Genomic DNA, 24,717 nt, shown 5'->3' on the forward strand with positions numbered 1-24,717 from the left:
GTCGGGCACACAGTTTTAATCTGCCAGGAAGTTTCATATCAGCGCACACTCCGCTGCAGAGTGAAAATCTCATTCTGGAAACATCCCCCAGGCTGTGGCTAAGGTTAGGTTAGGATAGGTTAGTGTTTAACGTCCCGTCGACAACGAGGTCATTAGAGACGGAGCGCAAGCTCGGGTTAGTGAAGGATTGGGAAGGGAATCGGCCGTGCCCTTTCAAAGGAACCATCCCGGCATTTGCCTGAAACGATTTAGGGAAATCACGGAAAACCTAAATCAGGATGGCTGGAGACGGGATTGAACCGTCGTCCTCCCGAATGCGAGTCCAGTGTGCTACCACTGCGCCACCTCGCTCGGTATGTGGCTAAGCCATGTCTCCACAATATCCTTTCTTTCAGGAGTGCTAGTTCTGCATGGTTCGCAGGAGAGCTTCTGTAAAGTTTGGAGGATAGGAGACGAGATACTGGCAGAAGTGAAGCTGTGAGGACCGGGCGTGAGTCCTGCTTCGGTAGCTCAGATGGTAGAGCACTTGCCCGTGAAAGGCAAATCCCGAGTTCGAGTCTCGGTCGGGCACACAGTTTTAATCTGCCAGGAAATTGTGAGCCATATGTTTGTGACTATTACAGCACCATCTATCACAAAGCAAAATGTGGTCCAACTAAAACATTCATATTTCTTTACGTACTACACGAATATGTAATAAAAAATGGGGGTTCCTATTTAGAAAAAAGCAGTTGATATCCGTTTGACCTATGGCAGCGCCATCTAGCGGGCCAACCATAGCGCCAAGTGGTTTCTCCCTTCAAGCTAGACGAGTTTCTCGGATTTGCCGGCGGACCGATCAGTCGCGCCTTGCAGCAGCGACAGCAGCAGCTACCACCACCTGATGATGTCGAGCAGTTGCATCGATGAAATATTGTGCGAGTTACACAATACGATCCAGAGGCAAACCCGAAAAGTGTATTTGCAACGGATCCGTCGGCAAAACATGAAAAGTCACACGCTGTAATACTTTTTACAGTCCTTCATCGAACCACACTGCAAAAAAATTTCATTTTATTGACTGCTGAGTTACGTGGCTGTGAATTATATTGTTTTAAGACTACTGCAAACAGGCACTTTGTGCAACGTACAGCTGATAATATTTTTGTGCCACGATTATGAATGTGAAAACTGGAACGACAGCGAAGTGAGTAGAAAGCCAGGTTGTGCATCCAAATTGCAATCGATGCTTTCACAAACTACAAAATGAATATCGGAATATGTACACTTAGGAGCCAAAGAATCTGGTACTACTGCCTAATATCGTGTAGGGTCCCGCGAGCACGCAGAAGTGCCGCAACACGACGTGGCATGGACTCGACTAATGTCTGAAGTAGTGCTGGAGGGAATTGACACCATGAATCTTGCAGGGCTGTCCATAAATCCGTATGAGTGCGAGGAGGTGGAGATCTCTTCTGAACAGCACGTTACAAGGCATCTCAGATATGCTCAGTAATGTTCATGTCAGGAGAGTTTGGGAATTAGTGGAAGTGTTTAAACTCAGAGGAGTCTTCCCGGAGCCACTCTGCAGAAATTCTGAAAGTGTTGTATTGCTGGAATTGCCCAAGGCCGTCGGAATGCACAATGGACATGAATGGATGCAGGTGATCAGAGAAGATGTTTACGTACGTGCGCCTGTCAAAATCGTGTATAGACGTACCAGGGGTCTCATCTCACTGCAACTGCACGCGCCCTCACCATTACAGAGGCTCCACAAGCTTGAACAATCCCCTGCTGACATTCAGGGTCCATGGATTCATGAGGTTGTCTACCTGCTCAATAAAATTTTAAACGAGTCTCGTCCGACCAAGCAACATGTTTCCAGTTATCAACAGTCCAATGTCGGTGTTGTCGGGCCCAGGCGAGGCGTAAAGCTTTGCGTCGTGCAGTCACCAAGGGCACACGAGTGAACCTTCGGCTCCGAAAGCCCATATCGATGATATTTCGTTGAATGGTTCGCACGCTGACACTTGTTGATGGCCCAGCATTGAAATTTGCTGCAATTTGTGGAAGGATTGCACTTCTGTCACGTTGAACGATTCTCTTAAGTCGTCGTTTTTCCCGTTATTACAGGCTCTTTTTACGGCCGCAGCGATGTCGGAGATTTTATGTCTTACCCGATTCCCGATATTCACGATACACTCGTGAAGTGGTCATACGGGAAAATCCCCACTTCATATCTAGCTCAGAGATACTGTGCCCCATCGCTCGTGCGCAGACTACAACACCACGTTCCAACTCACTTAAAACCTAACAACCTGCCATTGTAGCAGCAGTAACCGATCTGTCAACTGCGCCAGACACTTGTCTTACATAGGCGTTGCGAACTGCAGCGCCGTATTCTGACTGTTTACGTATCTCTGTATGAATACGCATGTCTATACCTGTTTCTTTGGCGCTTCAGTGTGTTACACCAATGTACAATTTTCATGTCTTTTTTTCTAGAATTTATTTTTTGTTCTTCCTCAGATCGTGGGCCACATATCGGTGGCGCACCTGAACCCTTCGGTGACGCTGTGTGCGGTGCTGCGCGGCGACTTGAACGTGGCGGCCGCCCTCGTGTACCTGGTGGCTGAGGGCGTGGGCGCCGTGCTCGGATTCGGCCTGCTCCTGGTGCGTCACTGCTGCGTAGCCGACGAAGTCTTGCAGACTCATTGCCGAAAGACACCGGCTATCCAGTCCATGCTGGCTGCGGCTCCCGTGAAAGCAATGTCCTCTGCCCAAAAATTCTACGGTGGGACTTGGCGCAGTGGCTAGCACTCTCATTCGGGAGGACGGCGGTTTAGATCTCCGGTCGGGCATCCATATTAAGTTTTCCGTGATATTCCTAAATCGCTTCAGGAAATTTCCGGTACGATTCTTTTAAAAGATCACGGCTGATTTCCTTCCCCATCCTTTTCCAATGCGAGCTAGTGCTCCGTCTTTAATGACCTCGTTGTTCACTGGAGGCTAAACACTAATCTTCCTTCTTCCGAAAATGCTAGTGTATCATTTGTGCACTGTGAAAGTTGCGGCAGATGGCAAGCTGCAACCCTACTACTCAGGCGTTTAGCAAATCTGTGCCCTTAGACGACGTTAGCGATGCTATAAGTAGGATCATCCTCTCACTCTGGCATGAACACTTACCGTCTCTCCATGAAGACTTCCCTCGTCGATCTTGACGCGATACGAAATGGAATGAGCACGTCAGGCGGGTAGAATTTTGGGAAGTGTAGCTCATCTATAAAGGAGACGGCATGTAGGATGCTAGAGCGACCAGTTCGTGAGTACCGTTGCAGTGTTTTCTATCCCTGTCAGCTCCAATTAAAGGAAGACATCGAAGCAATTCAGAAGCTTGATGCTAGATTTCTTATCGGTAGATTCTGCCAGCACGCAAGTATTACGGAGATGCTTCCTGAACTCAAATGGGAATTCCTGGTGGGAAGACGATGATCTCTTCGCAAGGCACTGCTGTGGAAATTTACAGAACCGACGTATGAGGCCGATCGCAGATGGATTCTACAGCTGCCGACGTACGTCCGCGTAAGGAGGACGGACGGAGATAATATGTGAGAAACTTCGTACATAGTATTATAGATAATCATTTTTCGCTCGCTCTACTTGCTAGTGGAACAGATAAGGAAATTACTTGTAGTGGTACGTGGCACCATCTGCCATGCATAGTTCGGTGGCTTGCGGAGTATGTATATACACATAGATATAGAAAAGACAATTTTAACTATACTACACTACTGGCCATTAAAATTGCTACACCACGAAGATGACGTACTACAGACGCGAAATTTTACCGACAGGAAGAAGATGCTGTGATATGCAAATGATTAGCTTTTCAGAGCTTTCACACTAGGCTGGCGCCGGTGACGACATCTACAACGTTCTGACATGAGGATAGTTTCCAACCGATTTCTCATACACAAACAGCAGTTAATCGGCGTTGCCTGGTGAAACGTTGTGATGCCTCATGTAAGGAGGAGAAATGCATACCATCACGTTTCCGACTGGTTGTTCTGGGTACTGATTTCTCAGTATCTATGCACCCAAATTGCGTGAAAATGTAATCACATGTCAGTTCTAGTATAATATATTTGTCCAATGAATACCCGTTTATCATCTGCATTTCTTCTTGGTGTAGCAATTTTAATGTCCAGTAGTGTACACTTAGGGCACAGTATGTTCAGTCATCATCATCTGTTAACGGTGACCTCACACCACTTTGCTCTCAGTCACTGACCGTGCCCCACTTTCCAAAGCAATGACAGTTTCTTAACCGCTTATGCTTAAACAAGTGCTTGTCATCTGACCTAACAGAGGCTTTAGCGGATACAGAGAAGGCTGCAGAATGCATTCGTCTGTATAGTCGTCCTAGCCAGTGATTTCCCTAAATCGCTTCCGGCAAGTGCGGAGATGGTTCCTTTGAAAGGGCACGGCTAAATTCGTTCCTCATCGTTGAAACAATCCGAGTCTGTGCTCCGTCTCTAATCTTCCTTTCCCTTCTTGCCATAACGACGTGGCGGAAAAGATTTCATTTTCATCTGGGGAGACTATTGTGCTAGTAACTCTTCCCAACGTCCTTTAAAAAAAAGGGGGAGGGGAAAGGGGTTGTTGTACTTTTTCATTTTCTCTTTCTAATTCCTTACTTTCTTTTTGAGAAGTTCTCGAGGTTCTCTGTCGTTATTCATCGTAATGTTAACCAGCCACTAGTAGCGTTAGGCTCCAATGCCTCAACTAATTTCGAGAAACACGGCTTGATTTCCCTAGAAACAGTTAATTTTAACTCACGATTTACTTGGTCGCTTAAGACCTCAGCTGTTCTGCGCCAATAGCCCCCCCCCCCTCCCACCCCAATAAAGACGCAACCCTAGTATTAAAACGCACCAACACGGTTGAGTCCATCTGTCAATGTCTCATGTGCCTCAAAGTTACAACTAACACCCAGAAAAGTCACCTTCGTTTTTAATTTTTGAGAATAGTGTTTCACACAACTTATTAAATATCTAACTGCTATCAAACTAGCAGTAATTCAAAATGGATGAATATTTTGTATAAAAAGAGTTATGATATACATACTTTAAATACATTCGTGCATCTAGTGCTCCTAATCCATTTGCTGAAAGGAAATGCCATATCTGCATGCTTAAAAAACTTATATTTCCAAGTGGAAGCATGCGATCTTATACATGTTTATATAATAATTTATTATGCCAAGATCAAAGAGTATTTCCAGATGGGGTTATTGTATCTTGGTGGCTTTCATAAATCACATTTTTAAAGTATATAACTTTCAGTATTAACTTGGATAAAAACAGCCAATGTGGAGTATGACCTTACGGTATGACAGTCATTGGCATATCCATATGTGTTTTTATAGTGCTAGTTTCAAAATGTTATAACCTTTATTTTTAAGCTAGGTTGTGCTTTTATTAGCTTTAAAAGTTATATATAGCAAACATAAGTTGATTCAGAGAGCGCTGTTTACCGACGCACATCACCTGTATCATTCGTCCACCCAACACATCTTACCACCTTCAGTTTCCTGTGCCCCTGACTTCCACAAGCGCAATATAAAGAGCACATGGTAATAATTTAATTTCTGTCTTTCACCACGTAATGGTATGACTGTTTTATAGAAACATTTTATACCATTTCCGTGCTGATTAGTATACATATACTAGAGTTTATATACAGGGTGACAATTATTGAACTATAAGAAAAAAAACGTAAATTAGTTACAAACTACGTTGCGCGCACACTTTATTCAACATGTAAACGTCACTACAGATATTCGGATTTAGATTATGATATGTTCGATATGCCTGTCATCATTGGCGATGATATTGCGCAGACGAATAGCGAAATTCTGCATGACTCCCTGAAGTGGCGGAACATCGATGCTGTCTATGACCTCCTGAATGTTTGTTTTGAGCTCAGCAATGGTTTAGGGTTACTGCTGTACACCTTGTCTTTAATATAGGCCCACAAAGAGGAATCGCATGCGTTTAGGTCCTGAGAATGTGGAGGTCAATCAAGGCCCATGCCAGTGGCCCCTCGGTATCCCAGAGCCAGAAAGCGGCTCCCAAAGTGCTCCTCCATGACATCAAACACTCCCTTGCTTCGATGGGGTCGAGCTCCGTCTTGCATGAACCACATCTTGTCGAAATCAGCGTCACTTTGGATAATGGGGATGAAATCATCTTCCAAAACCTTCACGTGTCGTTCGGTAGTCCCCGTGCCATTAGGGAATATCGCACCGATTACTCAGTGAGTGGACATTGCACAAAATACAGTCATCCGTTGAGAGTGAAGAGACTTCTTGATTGCGAAATTCTGATTCTAAGTCCCGCAGTTTTGGTTATTGACGAACCCGTCCAAATGAAAGTGGGCTTCGTCGCTAAACTAAACCATGCGTGCGCTTACTAATTCCCATCAAGCCCCGCGGCCAACCGTGCAGTTAGAACGTCCTAACGCAAACTGTTCAGACGTTATGACGATTTTATTTCATATAGTTCAGTAATGGAAACTTCCTGGGAGATTAAAACTGTGCCTTTCGCGGGCAAGTGCTCTACCATCTGAACTACCCAAGCACGGCTCACGGCCCGTCCTTACTGCTTTACTTCCGCCAGTACCCGTCTCCTACTTTCCAAGCTTCAGAGAAGCTCTCCTGCGAACCTTGCAGAGCTAGCATTCTTGGAAGAAAGGATACAGTGGAGACATGGCTTAGCCACGGCCTGGGGGATGTTTCCAGAGTGAGATTTTCACTCGGCAGCGGAGTGTGCGCTGATATCAAACTTCCTGGCACATTAAAACTGTGTGCCGGACGGAGACTCGAACTCGGGACCTTTGACTTTCGCGGGCAAGTGCTCTACCATCTGAGCTGTGTAGTTTAGAAAGTAGGAGACGAGGTACTGGCGGTAGTAAAGCTGTGAGGACGGGCCGTGAGTCGTGCTTGGGGAGCTCAGATGGTAGAGCACTTGCCCACGAAAGGCAAAGGTCCCGAGTTCGAGTCTCGGTTCAGCACACAGTTTTAATCTGCCAGGAAGTTTCATATCAGCGCACACCCCGCTGCAGAGTTAAAATCTCATTCTGGTTCAGTAATTGTTACCCTGTATCATCACGAGAGTGTTTACGGATTAATAGTCGCATCCGAAGATGGTCATGATTTTTTGAAACTAGTAATGTGAATATTTAAACAGTACGTGAACTGTTACGTGAAAGGCGGCCGTTTGCTAAAGAAAGTTTTGGGGAAAGGGGTAAACAAGACCGGCTTCGACGAATATCACCACGGGGTGAGGAACCACGGGGGTCGTGGGGGGTGAGGAGAAACGACAACAACATCTAACAGGCATGCCTCCAGCAGTACGGCCTCCTTAACGCGTTCTTCGTCCTTCCCCACAAGAACGTAAATCTCCAAAGGAGGTAAAAACCAGTTAAATTATGTTCGTAATCGAAACTGAAATTGTCTTATGTATTGAAATGTTTAATCAACATCTTAATTTCAACAACTTCATATATTTATCAGACGGCCGGTGTGGCCTAGCGGTTCTAGGCGCTTCAGTCTGGAACCGCGCGACCGCTACGGTCGCAGGTTCGAATCCTGCCTCGGGCATAGATTGGTGTGATGTCCTTAGGTTAGGTTTAAGTAGTTATAGTGGACTGATGACCTCAGATGTTAAGTCCCATAGAGCTCAGAGCCATTTGAACCATATATTTATCAGGAGGAAAGGAAGCAATATAAAATAGAGTGAATACGGAACAGTAACAAAGCAGAAAACAATGGTTACCTCACACATAGCACTTCCGCCTCCTAGGGATCTGATCATGCAATTTACAGTTAACATACTGAAGTGACTATTTTGACACAGTGAATTATTATAAGAATATTATATATGTTTATATAATTGCTCAAGCCGGACATTGTGATGAATGAGCCACCACGTAAACATTTGCAAGGGGTGTTTCATAAAATGTCTTCCAGTCTTGACGATGGGATCGTGTGTGATGGTGAGTGTGTTGGTGGGGGCTGGCTGCGCAGGTGGCGACGCCGGCCAGCGTGGTGTGCGAGTGCACGACGGTCCCCGCGGCGCCGCTGACGCCGCTGCAGGCGCTGCTGGTGGAGGCCGTCGCCACGGCCGTGCTGGTGCTGCTCTGCATGGGCCTCTGGGACGGCCGCAACAGCCGCAACACCGACTCCTCGCCGCTCAAGTTCGGCTTCTACATCACCATCATCTCACTCGCTGCGGTGAGTCCACCAGCCGGCTAACACACAGCCTCCTGCAGTCACTGGTGTACCAGGTGCTGCCAGAATTCCCTAAAGATCCTCGTAAAAATCAGAAAACTTGCCTTCTCCTTCTTCCTTCCTCTTTCTCTTCTTTTCCTCCTCCTCCTCCTCCTCTTCCCTTGTTCGGCCTGTTCCAGCTACATTTGGTCCTTCCATCTTTTTGCCCGTCTTCCAATGCACCTTTTACCTTGCATAATATACACACATCAAAAAAGTTTTGCATCACCGCGGTTCCCAGAACTCCTGAAGATAGACGTTGACTGTTTATTTTGTATCACAGACACAGTCCTTTTGATTGTTCAGTGACGGCAGTAAACCCGCCCAGCTGCGCGGAGTGGCCGCACGGTTTGAGGCGCCATGTCACGGATTGTGCCGTCCCTCCCGCCAGAGGTTCAAATCCTCCCTCGAGCATGTGTTGTTCTTAGTATAACTTAGTTTAAGTAATGTGTAAGTCTAGGGACGGATGACCTCAGTAGTTGGGTCCCTTAGGAATTCACACACATTTTGAAACCCGCCCAAAGATGTAAGCAACCATGCATGAGCAGCTCCTATTAGACGGAGGGGGCCCGACAGCCGATCAGTTCCAGTCATTCCACCAGGAAGGAGGTACACGGCTCGTGTTGTCTGTAGTTCAACCATGCATAGACGGTCAATACCGCGGTTCGATCGAGTCCGCATTGTTATTGTGTGACAGGAAGGGCTCTCAACAATGGAAGTGTCCAGGCGTCTCGAAGTGAACCAAAGCGATGTTGTTAGGACATGGAGGAGATACAGAGAGACAGATGCCATGCCTCGCTCAGGCCGCCCAAGGACTACTACTGCAGTAGCTCAGAGGAACCCTGACAGCATTGCCACCATGTTGAAATTCGTGCAATAACAGGTCGTCGTGTTACTAGTCAAACTGACTGCATGACGCGCAACTTCACTCCCGACGTCCATGGCTAGGCCCATCTTTGCAACCGCGACACCATGCCGAATGGACCGCTCAGGATTGGCATCATGTTCTCTTTACCGATGAGTGTCACATATGTCTTGAACCAGACAATCGTCGGAGACGTGTTTCGAGGTAACCCGGTCAAGCTGAACGCCGTAGACACACTATCTAGCGAGTACACCAAGGTCTAGGTTCCCTGCTGTTTTGGGGTGGCATTATGTGGGGCCGACATATGCCGCTGGTAGTCATGGAAGGCGCCGTAACGTCTGTACGATACGTCAATGCCGTCCTCCGATTGATAGTTTACCATATCGGCGGCAGCATATTGGCGAGGCATTCGTCTTCATGGACTACAATTCGCGTCTCCATGGCGCACATCTTGTGAATGACTTTCTTCAGGATAACGACATCACTCGACTAGAGTGGCCAGCATGTTCACCATACATGAACCCCGTCGAACAAGTCTGGGATTAAAAGGGCTGTTTATGGACGACGTGACGTACAAACCACTGAGCGATCTACGCCGAATCACCGTTGAGAAGTGGTGAAATCTGGACCAACAGTGCCTTGATGAACTTGTGGATAGTATGCCACGACGTATACAGGTATGCATCAGTGCAAGAGGACGTGCTACTGGGTATTACAGGTACCGGTGTGTACAGCAATCTGGACCACGACCTCTGAAGGTCTCGCTGTATGGTGGTACAACATGCAATGTGTGGTGTTAATGAGCAATAAAAAGGGCGGAAATGATGTTTATGTTGCTCTCCATTCCAATTTTCTGTACAGGTTCCGGGACTTTCGGAACCGAGCTGATACAAAACGTTTTTTGATGTGTGTGTAAGGTGTTCGGAAATTCCCGTTACAAACTTTTAGTACTCGTTGAGAGGAGTGAGTACATAATATTGAGAACAGGAACCAATGCTGCAACCATTTGAAAACATTTTGGTAACGCAGGCACTATTACAAGTAATTTACTAGTCCAGTTCCACTAAACAAAAAAGAAAGTTAATCAGTTTCCATAAACATTGTTCGACGTATCCCAATTCGGACGCGTGGCGTCTCCCTGGAGCACCACAGCCACTCCTGCCGACAGTGAAGATATCATTTGTCGAAGCCGTTGCTTAATTGTAGCGAAAAGGGTAGGCGATGGAGTCGAACGTTGAGGATGACGATCTTGGTAACAGCCACAAGCAGCTCTTCCATTTCCGTGAGCTTCGCCGTACAGAAGGATCACATTGGTGTGTTCTGCAAACGTGTATTCAGCCATGTTGCTCTAATACTCAAAGGCACGTGAATGAGGCTCGAACAGGGTCAGACAGGTAGGATAGACGTCATATGATATCAGCCGATCCGAAATAAGCACCCCCCCCCCCCCATCGTGACTACTCTGTTGCATACCTACCTAACAAACATGTTTCCAAACGGCTGTAGCACGGAAACGGTACGTTTCCTATTCAAATATTATATACTCACTCCCCTCGTCAAGTGCTAGAAGTTTGTGGCGGGAATTTCCAAACACTTGTATTGCGTAAATGTAGTGCAAATCTTGAATGCTCCACTTGCAACAGGACGGACATCCCCCTTTGTTATTTTCTTCAATCCTTTTACTTTACATCAAATACTTTCAATTCCTTTCTAATATTTACATTTCTTTTATAATTGTAACAGAGCATTAAGTGGAAGGGCTGGGGTGCGGTGGTAGGCGTATTACAACAGTCCTAAGCATAATTTTATTGTAAGTAACCTGCCAGTAAAATTCACCGATACACTTGAAACCAAACTATTAATTGACTTAAAACAAGGAACTAACTTCGCTGCGTTTCGTCTCATGTTCAGTTCATCAACTAGTATGCATTGACACGTCTCATATGAGATTTCAACGATCTCACGAACATCAGGTATTGCCTCTCTTTGTAGATCATTTAATACACATTATCCCTAGCTCCGGAGTTGTGCATCATGTCAGTCTGTCCAAGTTTTTGTTAACCACCACGGACTCCCAGCTATCGCTTAAATCATCCAAATCTTCATGCTTGGCTCAAAGATTGCTCACCAAAAGACTCCCTTGCTTTATGGTGGGTTTCAGCTGCAGTTTGTGGAGTTTAAAACAGAACTTAATAAAGATCCATTGTTGTTTCAGGTCTGCCTTTTCGAAATTCGCAACCACGGTAAAACATGGTGCAAGGGCACCAGCAATAGTGTTCACACCGATGCACTCACATTGGCGCCACGTGGCAGACTGGCAGTGGAAAGACACGACTAGAAATGCGTAGTGGCAGTAGGTTGTTATGCTGACTTTTTTGCGCAAGATTCAGACTATCTGAAAATTTGGGTAGCACCTCGTATTAGCAGCTATTGCTGATCTAATTATCAAATTAAAGCTTGGTTTGGTGAAATTACCCATTCGCGTTGCTTGACAGCCATTCTCTTCAACTATTTCTGCTTCCAACATCATCAGTGATCTGACTTATATACTTGTACGTAGGCCTGCCTCTGAATTATTTCCATTTAGTATCCCTTCAAGTACTATTTTCGGTGATACATTATGTCACAGTGTTTGCCCGACCATTGTCTCTTCCGTCCATTTTACTTTTATTAGCCATTTATGTCGCTGATTCTTCTTAGTCGCTAACTCAGCCATTCTATCTGTTACCAGTCTAGTGCACATTGTTTCATTTCATACACCTGGTACTTAAAGAACGTCTCGGATGGTATATCTGATGTCATTATCATTTCCCAATTCCATTCGTGAATGTTATTTGGGAAGAACTATAGTCGATAAAACTCTACGTTAGCTCTAACTTTTTTTACTTTTCTTTCTTTATTTATTTTTCGTTGTGGCCGTTTCACAACACATTATGGAAGCAACTAATCTGCTTTGATTCTTGAAAATTTCCCGGCAAAGAGTATTCGATGAAATTTCTGGACTGCAGCCGTATTACGTCGACTTCTTGTCACGATATTTCGGTTGAAAACCAACGGCCATCTTCAGATGAGTGTTTTGCATTGTAGATTGCTAGCTCACACCGCTAACGTTGTACCAAAAGTTGGCGCATTTAGCCACTTTTTGTTATCTATGGGAGCATAATAATTACATTACATTACAAATGAGATGCAACATCCACTGTTCCCCTAAATTTCATTCACGAGCTTGTGTAGCTTTTGCCGTGATCTTTTGCCTGATACCAATGAGAAATCCACTGGTATTTTATCAATATCTGGACATGTTTGCATCAACGCCGCAGCTTCCATTATAATATACAGAAAGTGGACAAAAATATGGGAAAAGCATACGGTGTAGAAAAACCGTTGGCATTCCAAACCGCTTGCAGTCGCCTCAGAGCCGATAAATACGGACCGCTTCCGGTTTTCAAGGGAATTTCTTTGCAAAAGAGTGACAAGTTCAGGTGACGGTGTTGGAGGTGGATAGCGGTCACGCACCCTTCTCTCCAAAATAAGCCACAAAAGCTCAATAATATTGACATATGGTGACTGTAGTGGCCTGAGGATATGCGACAATTCCTCCTCGTGCTCACTAAAATAGACCTGGGCGGTGCAAACTATGTGGGTAGGACCCTGTCACTTTGGAACACAGCATCACCCCTGGGGAAACGAACATTGTATCATTACAGATTAAAACAGTGTGCCGGACCGAGACTCGAACTCGGGACCTTTGCCTTTCGCGAGCAAGTGCTCTACCACCTGAGCTACCCAAGCACGACTCACGACCTGTCCTCACAGCTTTTAATTCCGCCAGTACCTCGTCTCCTACCTTCCAAACTTCACAGAAGCTCTCCTGCATACCTTGCAGAACTAGCACTCCTGGAAGAAAGGATACTGCGGAGACATGGCTTTGCCACAGCCTGGGGGATGTTTCCAGAAAGAAATTTTCACTCTGCAGCGGAGTGTGTGCTGTTATGAAACATACTGGCAGATTAAAACTGTCTGCCGGACCGAGACTCGAACTCGGGACCTTTACCTTTCGCGGGCAAGTGCTCTACCAACTGAGCAGAGTGAAAATTTCATTCTGTAAACATCCCCCAGGGCTGTGGCTAAGTCATGTCTCCGCGATATCCTTTCTTCCAGGAGTGCTAGTTCTGCAAGGTATGCAGGAGAGCTTCTGCGAAGTTTGGAAGGTAGGAGACGAGGTAGTGGCGGAATTAAAAGCTGTGAGGACGGGTCGTGAGTCGTGCTTGGGTAACTCAGTTGGTAGAGCACTTGCCCGCGAAAGGCAAAGGTCCCGAGTTCCAGTCTCGGTCCGGCACACAGTTTTAATTTGCCAGGAAGTTTCATAACAGCGCACACTCCGCTGCAGAGTTAAAATTTCATTGTAGCATTAGATGGACGTGATCACACAACACTGTAATACAGTCCTTGGCAGTAATGCGACTTTCAATCTTGGGACGTAGATTCGACCAGAAGGTGGAAACAGTGTGCAACAAGACTCATGCGACCAAATAACTTTCTTCCATTATTAAATAGTCCAGGTTTTAAGGCTTGAGATGCATATTTTTCTGTTTCTAGCATATGCATTACTGATGAGTGGTTTTGGAATACCAGCTACCTTTGCAGTTCCCAGATTATGGTGCTCTCTTTGTGTTGTTTTCGTGCTGACAGGGTTCGAGAGAACGATTTTGAAATCTGCAGTGACTTTTGCAGCCGTCGTCCGCTATTTTCTGTCACAGTCACTGAACACACACTTTCGTCCGCATTGTGATTTAGCAGATGACGTGTTTCCTCTTTCCCTGTATTCAGTATAAATCTTCGCTATGGTGTCCCTTGAAACGCCGCTACATCGGTTACGGAAGCACTCGCCGTACTAGAACCAAGAATTTGCCCACTTTCGAATTCATTTATCGCCGACATAATGCACTCACGACTACACAGAATACTGTTCCGATTACGACTGATCCTCATTGTAACGTACTATGTATATTGCACAGGTGCCGTTCTTAGTCAAATACAACAACGCAACCCACATGCTTGGCTAGCATCTACATTTATGTTCAAGAATGCATTCCTCGCAGTGTTCTCATATTTTTGTCCAACCCCTGTAAGTTTCAATGCTGTCATCATCAGGGTAAGAAATTACCGGTAAGCTGTGAAAGAATGTGATACCGTATAACCAAAAATATTCTTCAGAGTTAGTTCTCATTCAGAAATTGGAAAGGATTACGTTGTAAAGGATTATATCTGAAACACATTTGTTTTGCTGATGACATTGCACTGCTTGCACCTCTTACAGATAAAACCTCAGAGACAAACGTAATAAAATAAATTTAAAGAAGACTTGAATATGAATTACAATAAGACTAACGCACAATCAAAGGACTGAAACAAAATAGTACAAATAATCATTGAAGACTTAGGTTCCTTCCGCTTACGGAGGGAAATTTTAATTTAAATTACGGAAGCCATCCAGAAATGTCTGTTGTTGGGGGAACAGTGAAGAGGTTCATGCTCGAGACTAATATGTTAGACAGGACACAAACAAATGAATGAGGGATCGTAATGAAGAGTGAAGGGAAAATAATGAAATGTAAAACGTAAAGAAGAGTGAGGGGGAAAGAATCAAATGTAAAATCATTCTAAAAACTGTTCAAAATTTTCAGAAATTTTCTATATTTTGTCTCAATTGTATTTAACGTTTATTATTATTATTTATTCGTTTCGCCCTCAAAGGAGCACGCGGAACCATTAATTAGCACTGCTCTTCTTAGCTTTCTTGTTCTTTTCTTCCCAAAACGTCTTCATCCTTTCACTATGGGCTTCTCTTCTCTCTTGTGTCCATGCGTTTTTCAATTTCAGATTATTTTCCGTCGGGTTTTGGCTGTTAACTTATGAGAGTTGATTTTCCGTCTGTACAAAGTCCGTGTTGTTTCTAGTGGGTCAATACTGAGTTCCGTGACGTCATTTTGGGTTTCTGTTATCCAGCGTGCCTTGGTTTGGCGAGTTCCTTTGATGATAAGGAAGGTTTACTTGGTCATTTATTCTTGCTAAATGTCCGTAGAATTTCAATCGTCTTTTCCGTGCAACTGGCGTGAAACTTTCAGTCCTTGAGTACAGTTCTTCAGAGCTTTTGCGCATCCAGATACCATCTTGAATCTTGGGTCAAAATATTTTCCAGAGCACATGCCTTTCCATTTTCTCAATGTCCTTGATGTTGGTGGTTAATGATGGTATTTCAGTTGCGTAGAGCTCTTCTGGAAGAGTAATTTTATGATAGTGGTGTACATTGGCTTGAGTGGATAGCGATTTCTTATTGTATGTGTTCCAGGTCATTGTATAAGCTTTACGTAATTTTTCTGCTCGTGTTTTGTGAGCTACGTTTTCGTCACCAGTGTTGCTGATCATTTCACCCAAGTACTTGAAGTACTTCACTTGTTTGATGTTACTATATTTTGTTGCAAGTGGTTTCAGATTTGAACTTTTGGAGTCCATGAGTTGTGTTTTCTAGTAAGAAATTTGGAGTCTGGTTTTGATGGCAATCTCATGAAGTTTCTGGATGGCATGTTTGGCTTCCTCGGGAGTCCCCGTAATTATTGCTAGGTCATCAGCAAAAGCAAGGCATTTTATGTTGATTCGTTTGTCCCTCGTTCCCATATTTATTCCAGGTATTTCTTTCTCCCACGTCTTCATAATTTTGTCCAGTACCAAGTTAAAGAGGAGTGTGGGCAACCTATCACACTATCTCACTCCTGTCCTAATTTGAAAAGGTTCAGAAACATCTTCCATGAATTTTACTTTTGAGATTGTCTGTTAAAGTCTGCTCAATTAATGAAGTAGTTTTGTTATCTACACCATATTCACGAATTGTGTTGAACAGACTGGAGCGATGAATCGAGTCGTATGCTTTCTTGAAATCTACGAGGCTGACTGCTGTGCGGTTCGACTAACAGTGTTGCAGTATCATCTTCAGGTTCCAGATCTGTTCTGCGCAGGATCACTGTGGGCGGAAGCCTGCCTGGTACTCACCGATGTTCTGTCTGTTGTTCTAATCTGGTGAGAAGAGCACGTGAGAGCTCTTTATAAGCGACTGGTAGGAGTAAAATGCCTCAATAGTTGTTGGGATCGGTTTTGTTGCCCTTTTAGTGTAGATGGTGAATCAAAGCATTTTTCCAATCTGCTGGTATGACTTCTCTTTCCCATGTATTTTCAATGATAGTTTTCAGGCTGTCAGTCAAGAGTTCACCTCAAACCGTGAGCATTTCGGCAATTACACCTTCTTCCCCTGATGTTTCGTTAATTTTTCAGGTGTGATGCAACGTTTCACAACTCCTCACGCGTAGGTGGAGTTGAATCCTGGTTTAAGGTCGTAACATGGACATCAAGTTTGACTATTGTTGGTTCACAGTTGTGTAACTTCCCGAAATGCTGTTTCAGGATTTCATAGTTGGCCTTTGTGTTCGTCTCAAGTGTTCCATCAGGGCGTCAAAAACAAAGAATGGGTGGCTTGAAGGTTGCTAGTTCTTCCCTAAATGCCCTATAAAAGTTTCTCGTTTCTTTTAAAATCATTATCAATTTCCTCTAATCGTTTGTGATGGTACGTACGTTTAATTTGTCTCATTGTTTTGGATGTTTTCATCTGTGTTTACAAAAAGTTCTGCCGATTCTCCGGTGTTTGATGGCTGTGCCAAATCTTCCAGGCTTGAATACGTGGTTCAAGTGCTCTGTCGCAGTCTGTGGTCCACCACCTGTGTTTCCTTTTCCGTCGTGGTTGACCGAATTTTCTTGATGACTGCTGGATGGTTCCAAGAAGCTCTTTCCATGTTTCCGTGTTGGTATCTAGTGATTGCACAAACTCCTCTGAATGTTCTTTTAGGTATTCTGGATTAATGCGCAGCAGTTTAGATTTTCGGCACTTCTTTGGATTAGGTATGAAGCGGATTTTGACTTGTGAGAGATGGTGATCTGACTCTACGAGACCTTCGCGTACCCTCACGTTCATGATTTCTGAAGACAATTTTCTAGTTATCGCTACATGATCAATTTGATATTCCACAATGTGGTTGTTTGGAGATCTCCATGTAGTCATTTTCATCGGTGTTTTCATAAAGTGAGTGGACATTATTTAGAGGTTAGCTATCCCACGTGTGTTGATTAAGCAATGTTCATTGGTGTTCGTCTTTTTGTGTGCTTAAAAATGTCCAATTATATGTCTGTGTTCAAGTTCCAGTTGCTCATTGAAACCTCCCAACAGTTTTTGACATGGTAATGAGGGGTCTTGGTGAGTATACGCTCGAGTTGTGAGCAGAACTTCTCCAATGTTTTTGTCAGGATCGTTATGGGCTGGAGCATGTGCGTTTACCAGTGTATAGGCCTATTGGCACATTTAACTGTGACTAGAGAGAGGTGTTCAGAGGGTGACGAGATCACGGAGTACTGGATACTGTTATGCACGAGGAATACCGTTCCCAACAAATTTATGTTACTATTTTCCAGTTTGATTGCATGCTTTCCCTTGTAGAGTCGATAGCCACTGGAATCAAAGTGACCACAATCACGAAAACGTGTTTCTTGTACTGCAAGTATACGAATCCCAAATCTATCACAAGTATCTGTCAGTATCTTGAGTTTTCCTACTTTAGTCAGTATCTGTACGTTCAGTGTACCAGTGAATTGCTTTCGATTTGGTTTGAGTAGTTTTGGGAAGCTCCGACTCTTCCCTGCATGATGTTCTGGTCCCCCAGAATCCGAATGATCAGGTTCGCCTTCGCTCTTCTGAGTTACAGCCCGAGGTAGTTGCTTTGTTGCTCGTGTTTCTCTCATGCTAAGTTCATGGTTGGTTTGAGCTGGTGGGCGTCTGCCCGAGGCGAGTGGCTGATTGCCGATTCAATTCACTCTTATCGTACCGGTTGTTAGTCCACGGATTAAGTGCTGGAGTTTTGTAGGTGCCGTATGTTTTTGGCTTTTACCCTCCTCCTTCGTCCGGGCTTGGGACCGGCAGTAGCAATTACTGAGCTACTCAATCCACCATGTAATTGCTCCAGGAGGAGTTTATTTTTTAAAATTTTTACAAAAAGTGATGACTGGTTTCGTTAGGTTAACTACCATGTTCAGATGACATGTAGTATTATAAATGTACTCGCAGTGTACAACTGTGGAACGCCGTTGCATCATTAATAACATTCTTACTGTGAAATCTGTTAAGTGTAGCCATACTATCGGCGACAGCGATTCAAACATAAAGCCTACACAGAATCGTAAAAATTTTATACATTGAAACGTCCATGTAATTATTTTCGTTACAATTAGTAACTGAACACAGAAAGTTGTCATGTAAGCTGTGCTTGAAATCAAAAGTAAAACGTAAAACATATATACAACGTCGTCACACTGGGTAACTTGTCCACCCAGTGTGAAAATGTATATACATTTTACGTTTTAATTTTGACTGATAGTACATTTTAATTGGCAAATCTTTATGTTCAGTTTGCTCACTGTAACGAAGATAATTAAATAGACGTTTCAGTGCATAAAATTTTTACTACTCTGTCCAGGCTTTTTGTTTCAGTTGCTATCACCGATAGCGTGGCTGCACATAACAGGTTTAAACTGAAGGTTTAAAATAAGAATGTTATCGACGATGCAGTGGCACTGTACGCTGCTAGTGCATTTATAGCACTACATGTGATCTGAAGATGGAAGTTAAGCTACCGAAACAGGTCATCACTTTGTATAAAAAAGTAGAAAACTAAAATTTTTTGTAATTTTACATTTGATTATCAGCATACGACCGCTTTCTCCTACTCTGATAGTATCAAATTTATTCAATAAACAAAATTGTATGTCATTGGTAGAATTTGTTGACAGGCGACTGAATGGTAAATGGACCAAGGTAGTTCTTTACTGGATTTTTAGAGGTAAGAAAAGATCTAGACAATGTCAGACGTAACAGGAGGCGAATAGATGAGATTATATTAAATGCATAATGAGGACTTACGGACTTGACAACGACTGCCCAGTTTGAAACTGTGGCCTACTTCAAAGACGTATCATTTAATTCCAGAGGATAACAATTCTCAAGTACACTAAATTGGTTGATGCTCGTAGCTGAAAACATAAACAACGTTTACAGTAGATAGTAATGTGAAATTAACTTATGATAACGAAGCATTTTGTATACAAATCAAAACAGTTACCAAAAAGTAATCGGCAACGGCCAGTAATTAACTAATACTTTGATAAAGACCTGAAGTTAAAACGATAACAGGACAACGTTAATTGTATTTATCATTTAATAAGGATGAGAAACTTGTACGTAATGTGCTCTGAAGTGGCTGATAATTATGTGGAGATAACAGAAAATACATTGGAGTTAGCTTGTAACGATCAGATGAGGCTTCGAGGTTGATATGGTGATAGAATGGTGATGATACTATGGTTGCAATTTGATGGCAATGATCTGAGGGAGCTCATCTGGGGCAGACGATTAGAGAGAGGTCTTCTGAGAGAGATGATCTGAGAGAGACGTTCTGATGGTGATGGTCTGATGATGACGAACTGGTGACGATGTTCGATGGTGGCGTTTCGAGGTGATGTTATGAGGTTGGCGACCTGATGATATCGACGTGATCTGTCGGAGAGAGTGCCTTAAGGTTGAAGCAAAGAGGAAGATGCACTGAGAAGAAGTGTCTGCGAAATATCAAGTGCCTCAGTTACACAATATGAGACGCTATTAGACTTCCGTCAGCTGGTGTGTTTAACACAGATATTGCTATGACCAAGCCTGTGGCGCAGAGCATGTGGCAATGGGAGTGGAAGCGACCTGAAATACGCACAGAAGCTGCTTGGGCTGAAATGTTAATGAGATTATTACCTTCATTTGGAAAGGAATTCTTACAATACATTTAATATCTTACGATCCAGCACCCCACTTGAAAATTTGCGTGGTGGATTTCTCTGAACAAAAATGTAAAATATTAGCATTTAGTTTCAAATCCTAGTTTTGCTAAAGTAGTGCATCTTACGTCAAAACCTCTGACGTCCAGCAATCAATGCTAAATAAACAAGCCGTTTGAACCAATCTCAAAACCACCCCTCATCTACATTGCATATCATCTGAAATGTTGTTTTATGAGTACGCACTTATGTTGTTTATTTGGACTAGTAGCATCCTTTAATAGCAGTTGTAATTTTCATAAAAATATATTGGTGAATTTTGGCAAACCTAAAATCAGTTGAACTAGACTCTTGTTAATTCCATTTCCGTGTGTGAAATTCTAAAAGCGATGCTTGAACCAAATTAAATACTCCATTGAGCAGACTTTGTACAGACAAAGGAGAAATAAGTCAATGTTCACCGTATTTCAAAGCAGTTACATGATGCTGCGAATCAATTCTCAACCTGTACTGTGTCGTGACTGCTGTTGTTTCGTGGTTTGCAGGGCCCTTACACGGGAGCCAGCATGAACCCAGTGAGGACACTGGCTCCAGCGCTCTGGAAGAACGTCTGGACGGACCACTGGGTAAGTTCGCAGAGCATTTCCAGGGACCTCATCTCAGACGCTGTTGTGTTCAGTATAAGAGTAAATTGGGACGAAGGTTTGGAATCCACACAAACACTTTTCATGGGGAGTTTCTTGGTGGCAAACAGATCCGGACCTTGCTTCTCACTGAATAGAATGTCTTCCAAACACATGTAATAACAAAAAAATATGAAAATATATTAAAGAATCCGCCTCACTTGCGAGAATTTTCTGGTCTTGACCTAGGTTTCGGCTAGAATAATCTAGCTTTCTTCAGAAGCATAAAATTACTATAACATGCCAGAGTAAGGAACAGTTAACATTAAAAATTAAAACCTATAGTACCGTGGTACCATGTCGAATTAAAACCACTTAACTGAAGTGCAGCCCTGGCATCACGTTACCACGCGGTCGGTTGGCAGCGGCAACTACGTTGGCACTGACCGCTGCACGCGTGCCTTACTCTGGTATGTTATAGCAATTTTATGCTTCTGAAGAAGGCTGGATTATTCTAGCCGAAACCTGGGTCAAGACCAGAAAATTCTCGCAACTGAGGCGGATTCTTCAGTATGTTAGTCTATCACAACTGCTGACTGGGCTGCAATATGCTAAAAAAATGTGACGGAACATGATCCTTCAAAGGTCTTTTTAGAATTGAGTATAAAGAATGTTTTATGTAATAGTCTGTTGAATATTTTAGGAAGAAAACAACATTTTTCTCTCATTAACGGAGGCCATCTGCTTGAGAAAACTACACTGAAGTGAAAAACGTAATGATGAAAATAACTTTCGTATGATCTGTTACTGCCAAGTAACATAACTAAATGAAACTTGGGCCATACATAGAAAGAACTATTACAGTATGGTACACAGCGTATCGGAAAGAAATATGCAATGAGTCGAAAAGAAATGACACTCTCATTCACAAACGAAAATTGCACTGAAATCATCGCTATTTATGATGGTCCCCTGGGCATTACAAAAGGGCATGATCCTTAATAGGATGCGTTATCACTGCGGGAGGCAGTGCATGCTCTGCAACGTGCTCCTACGTTGCCCACAAGGTTGGTAAGGAGTTTTGTGGTGGAATGCTCCATGTCTCCTACAACCCGTTTGACAACGGTGTTCGACAATATTCCCACGTGCATTATGTGTTCACACCTACCCTTCACATAAATTTACGACCAACATTGTCGAACATAATCGTTTCGATGGTCCAGGTGTAGGGAGGGCTAATGGCGTGTGGGTGTACTGATCTATAAATCTTTGAACACGGTACACTGGCCTGTCAACGTTATTGTTAGACTGTACTCCTCCCCCATGTGTGTCTTTTCAGGGGTAAATTCGGCAATGACTTCGTTTTCAAGGTTGACAGTGCGCGTAGGCATCGAACAGCGCAGGAGGTAGCGAGAGAGAGAGAGAGTGAGAGTGAGAGAGAGAGAGTGTGTGTGTGAGAGAGACAGAAGGAGAGAGAGTGTGAGAGAGAGGGAGAGAGAGAGGGAGTGTGTATGTGTTTGTGTGTGTGTGTGTGTGTGAGAGAGAGAGAGAGAGAGAGAGAGAGAGAGAGAGAGAGAGAGAGAGTGAGAGAGAGAGAGAGAGAGAGACAGTGAGAGAGAGTGTGAGTGTGAGTGTGGGAGAGAGTGGGAGAGCTATTGGAACGAGGGGACATTCAGCGAATGGACTGGTCTGCTCGTTCCCCCCTTTTCAAACCCCATCGAGCACGTGTGGTGTGCTTTGAGGAGACGCGTAGCATCACGTCCACATATACCAAGGACCATGCAGCAGTTGTCAACAGCACTGGTGATAGAATAGAACGCAATACGACAAGAACTCTTACCAATTTTGCAGCTATCATGGGAGTAAGTGGTAGAACATGCAGTGCAATCCGTGGTGATTGCACACACCGTTAAGATTCATGTCTCGCCTTTTGTAATCTGCAGGGGACCATCATGAGCAGCTGTGACTACAGTGTAGATATTGTCTTTAAATAAAAGTATAATTTATGTTCGTCTCCTTGCGTCTTTCAGTACCTTCTGCACTGTACTGTAACAGTATATACAATACGTGATCAACAGATAAAATTCCAGCTTCGGAAAATATCATGATTATTTGAGCATTTAGGTATACAGTACCTTTTCTAATACACAGGTCTGTACCAAACTTTCAAGTAGGGCAGAATGTGCCAGATATAGCTTCCCTGTTTAATTCTAATCTGTGTCACGCTACGCTGTATCCCACATTGGGTAAATCTTCACTACATCGCAATAAGTACGGCGTCCATGGAGACGAGGTGCACGCCAGAGCTTAAGTCTTCGAGTTGGCTTAGTACTTACGTACCGCATTTTTAAAATGTGACTACGCCTATTCAGGCTGTTTTAGTTTTATTTCTAGACCATGCCCTCTTAGACAAATTATAGATTCAGGTATATCTTCTGAAGAAGACTGAATTATTTGCGCTGAAACCTAGGTAAAGGCTGGTTTCAATACCGCAATCGAGGCTGATAGTTTCTTATATAACAAACTAATGTCTCTGCTAAAGGAGAACTATTCATTGCCAACGACTCCCCTTCAAACGCCGCAAGATTCTTCCACAGTACTCTCAAAATCTTGATAACCACCGAGCGTTTTCACGCTGAGTGGTCAGATATGTCATACTCCTAAATTGTATGGGTAAAACGTCCAAGTATCACATGGTTAACACCTCCACGTACACAGTAGGGAAGGTCACTCTTCCAAATCAGTGTACATGTTTTTTTGTAATGTATATGGTTAAATCTCAGGGGCGTCGCAGTCCAACAAAATGTGCGTGGGACAGTTTGTTTGGAATACTACTGTGTGGCGGGGACACGGGGCTGTAGTTCACTATAGGGCACCCACATAGCTGCGCTACAAGTTTTCTATTCATTGTTCCACTGGCTACTTAGAGATGCTTTCAATGATGCAACTAAGTCTAAGTTCTGGTCCTTGTTGTATTCATCACTGCCAGTAATGGATGCGTTCTATGCTAGCCTCCCGTATTTTCGTTGCCTCAAAAGCGTCCCCGACAGTTGACGCTAACTTCTGTGGCCTCCTTTTATCGACGTACTCACGGCACACTATGCTGGTGTGGAAAAGTGTAAGGATGAAAGCATCTTTCGCATGATGTGTCATGGTAAAGTAGCTTGGTGAAACTTCGACCACAGGAAGAACTGCTACAGGGTAGTACAGATGGTAACTGAGAAGACATACGTGATGATATGAAAATATGAAACTCTTTATTCAAAGACAAAATCATACTGAATTCACCGCCGTTCATGATGGTCCTGTGGACACTAGAAAAGATTGTACATGGTTTTTAATAGGGTTTGTGATCACTACTGATGGCAATGCATGCTCTACAAGATGCTACCATGCTGGCATCAAGTTTGGTAAGGAGTTCTGGTGGTAGGGCGTTCCATTCCTCCAACAGCGCAGCTGACATCTGCTGGGTGGTCGCTGGTGCATGTGGACGTGCTACAACACGTCTCTCTCCAATGCGTCCCACACGTTCCCTGTGGGATTTAAGCCGGGGGGAACGGGCAGAACAGTCGATTCGCCCAATATTCTCTCGCTCCACGCTGCATGAGATCCTCCACATAAGCTTTCCGATTCTGTCGCACATTGTCATCCATAAAATTGAAGTCATAGCCGTATGCTCCCCTGAAAAGGCGCCTATCGGAAAAGAGTACAGTGTCACAGGAACATTGGCCAGTGAGAATATTGTGTTCAAAGCCTGGAGGTCTGTACGATCACGAACATTATACCTACGCACAGCATAACACCCAGACCACTGGACAGACTACTGGAAATATTCTCATTCAGTTAGAGGCGGAACATCCAGGAACATCACGCTTTATCCTACGCTGCATGAGATAAAAGTAAACCACCCAAAAGGTGAGGAGGGAACGAAATAAAACTTAAGTGCTTTGGAGGAGATGTTATTTAAATGATTAAAAACCTGGGATCATGTGTACAAAGTA

At 43.8% G+C, this 24,717-nt stretch overlaps 1 protein-coding gene across 2 annotated transcripts in view; it reads left to right on the forward strand.

Annotated features, from left to right (window-relative positions):
• Positions 1 to 24,717, forward strand: part of LOC126419091 (aquaporin-like) — a 355,970-nt gene that overhangs the window by 314,515 nt on the left and 16,738 nt on the right. For both annotated transcript variants that reach the window (XM_050086188.1, XM_050086187.1), the window contains exons 4-6: positions 2,509 to 2,652; positions 8,069 to 8,275; positions 20,639 to 20,719. In XM_050086188.1, the coding sequence (XP_049942145.1) occupies positions 2,509 to 2,652; positions 8,069 to 8,275; positions 20,639 to 20,719 (432 nt within the window). The remainder of the gene's footprint in view (positions 1 to 2,508; positions 2,653 to 8,068; positions 8,276 to 20,638; positions 20,720 to 24,717) is intronic.

This window comes from Schistocerca serialis, chromosome 9 (assembly GCF_023864345.2).
Source record: "Schistocerca serialis cubense isolate TAMUIC-IGC-003099 chromosome 9, iqSchSeri2.2, whole genome shotgun sequence".
NCBI lineage: Eukaryota > Metazoa > Arthropoda > Insecta > Orthoptera > Acrididae > Schistocerca > Schistocerca serialis.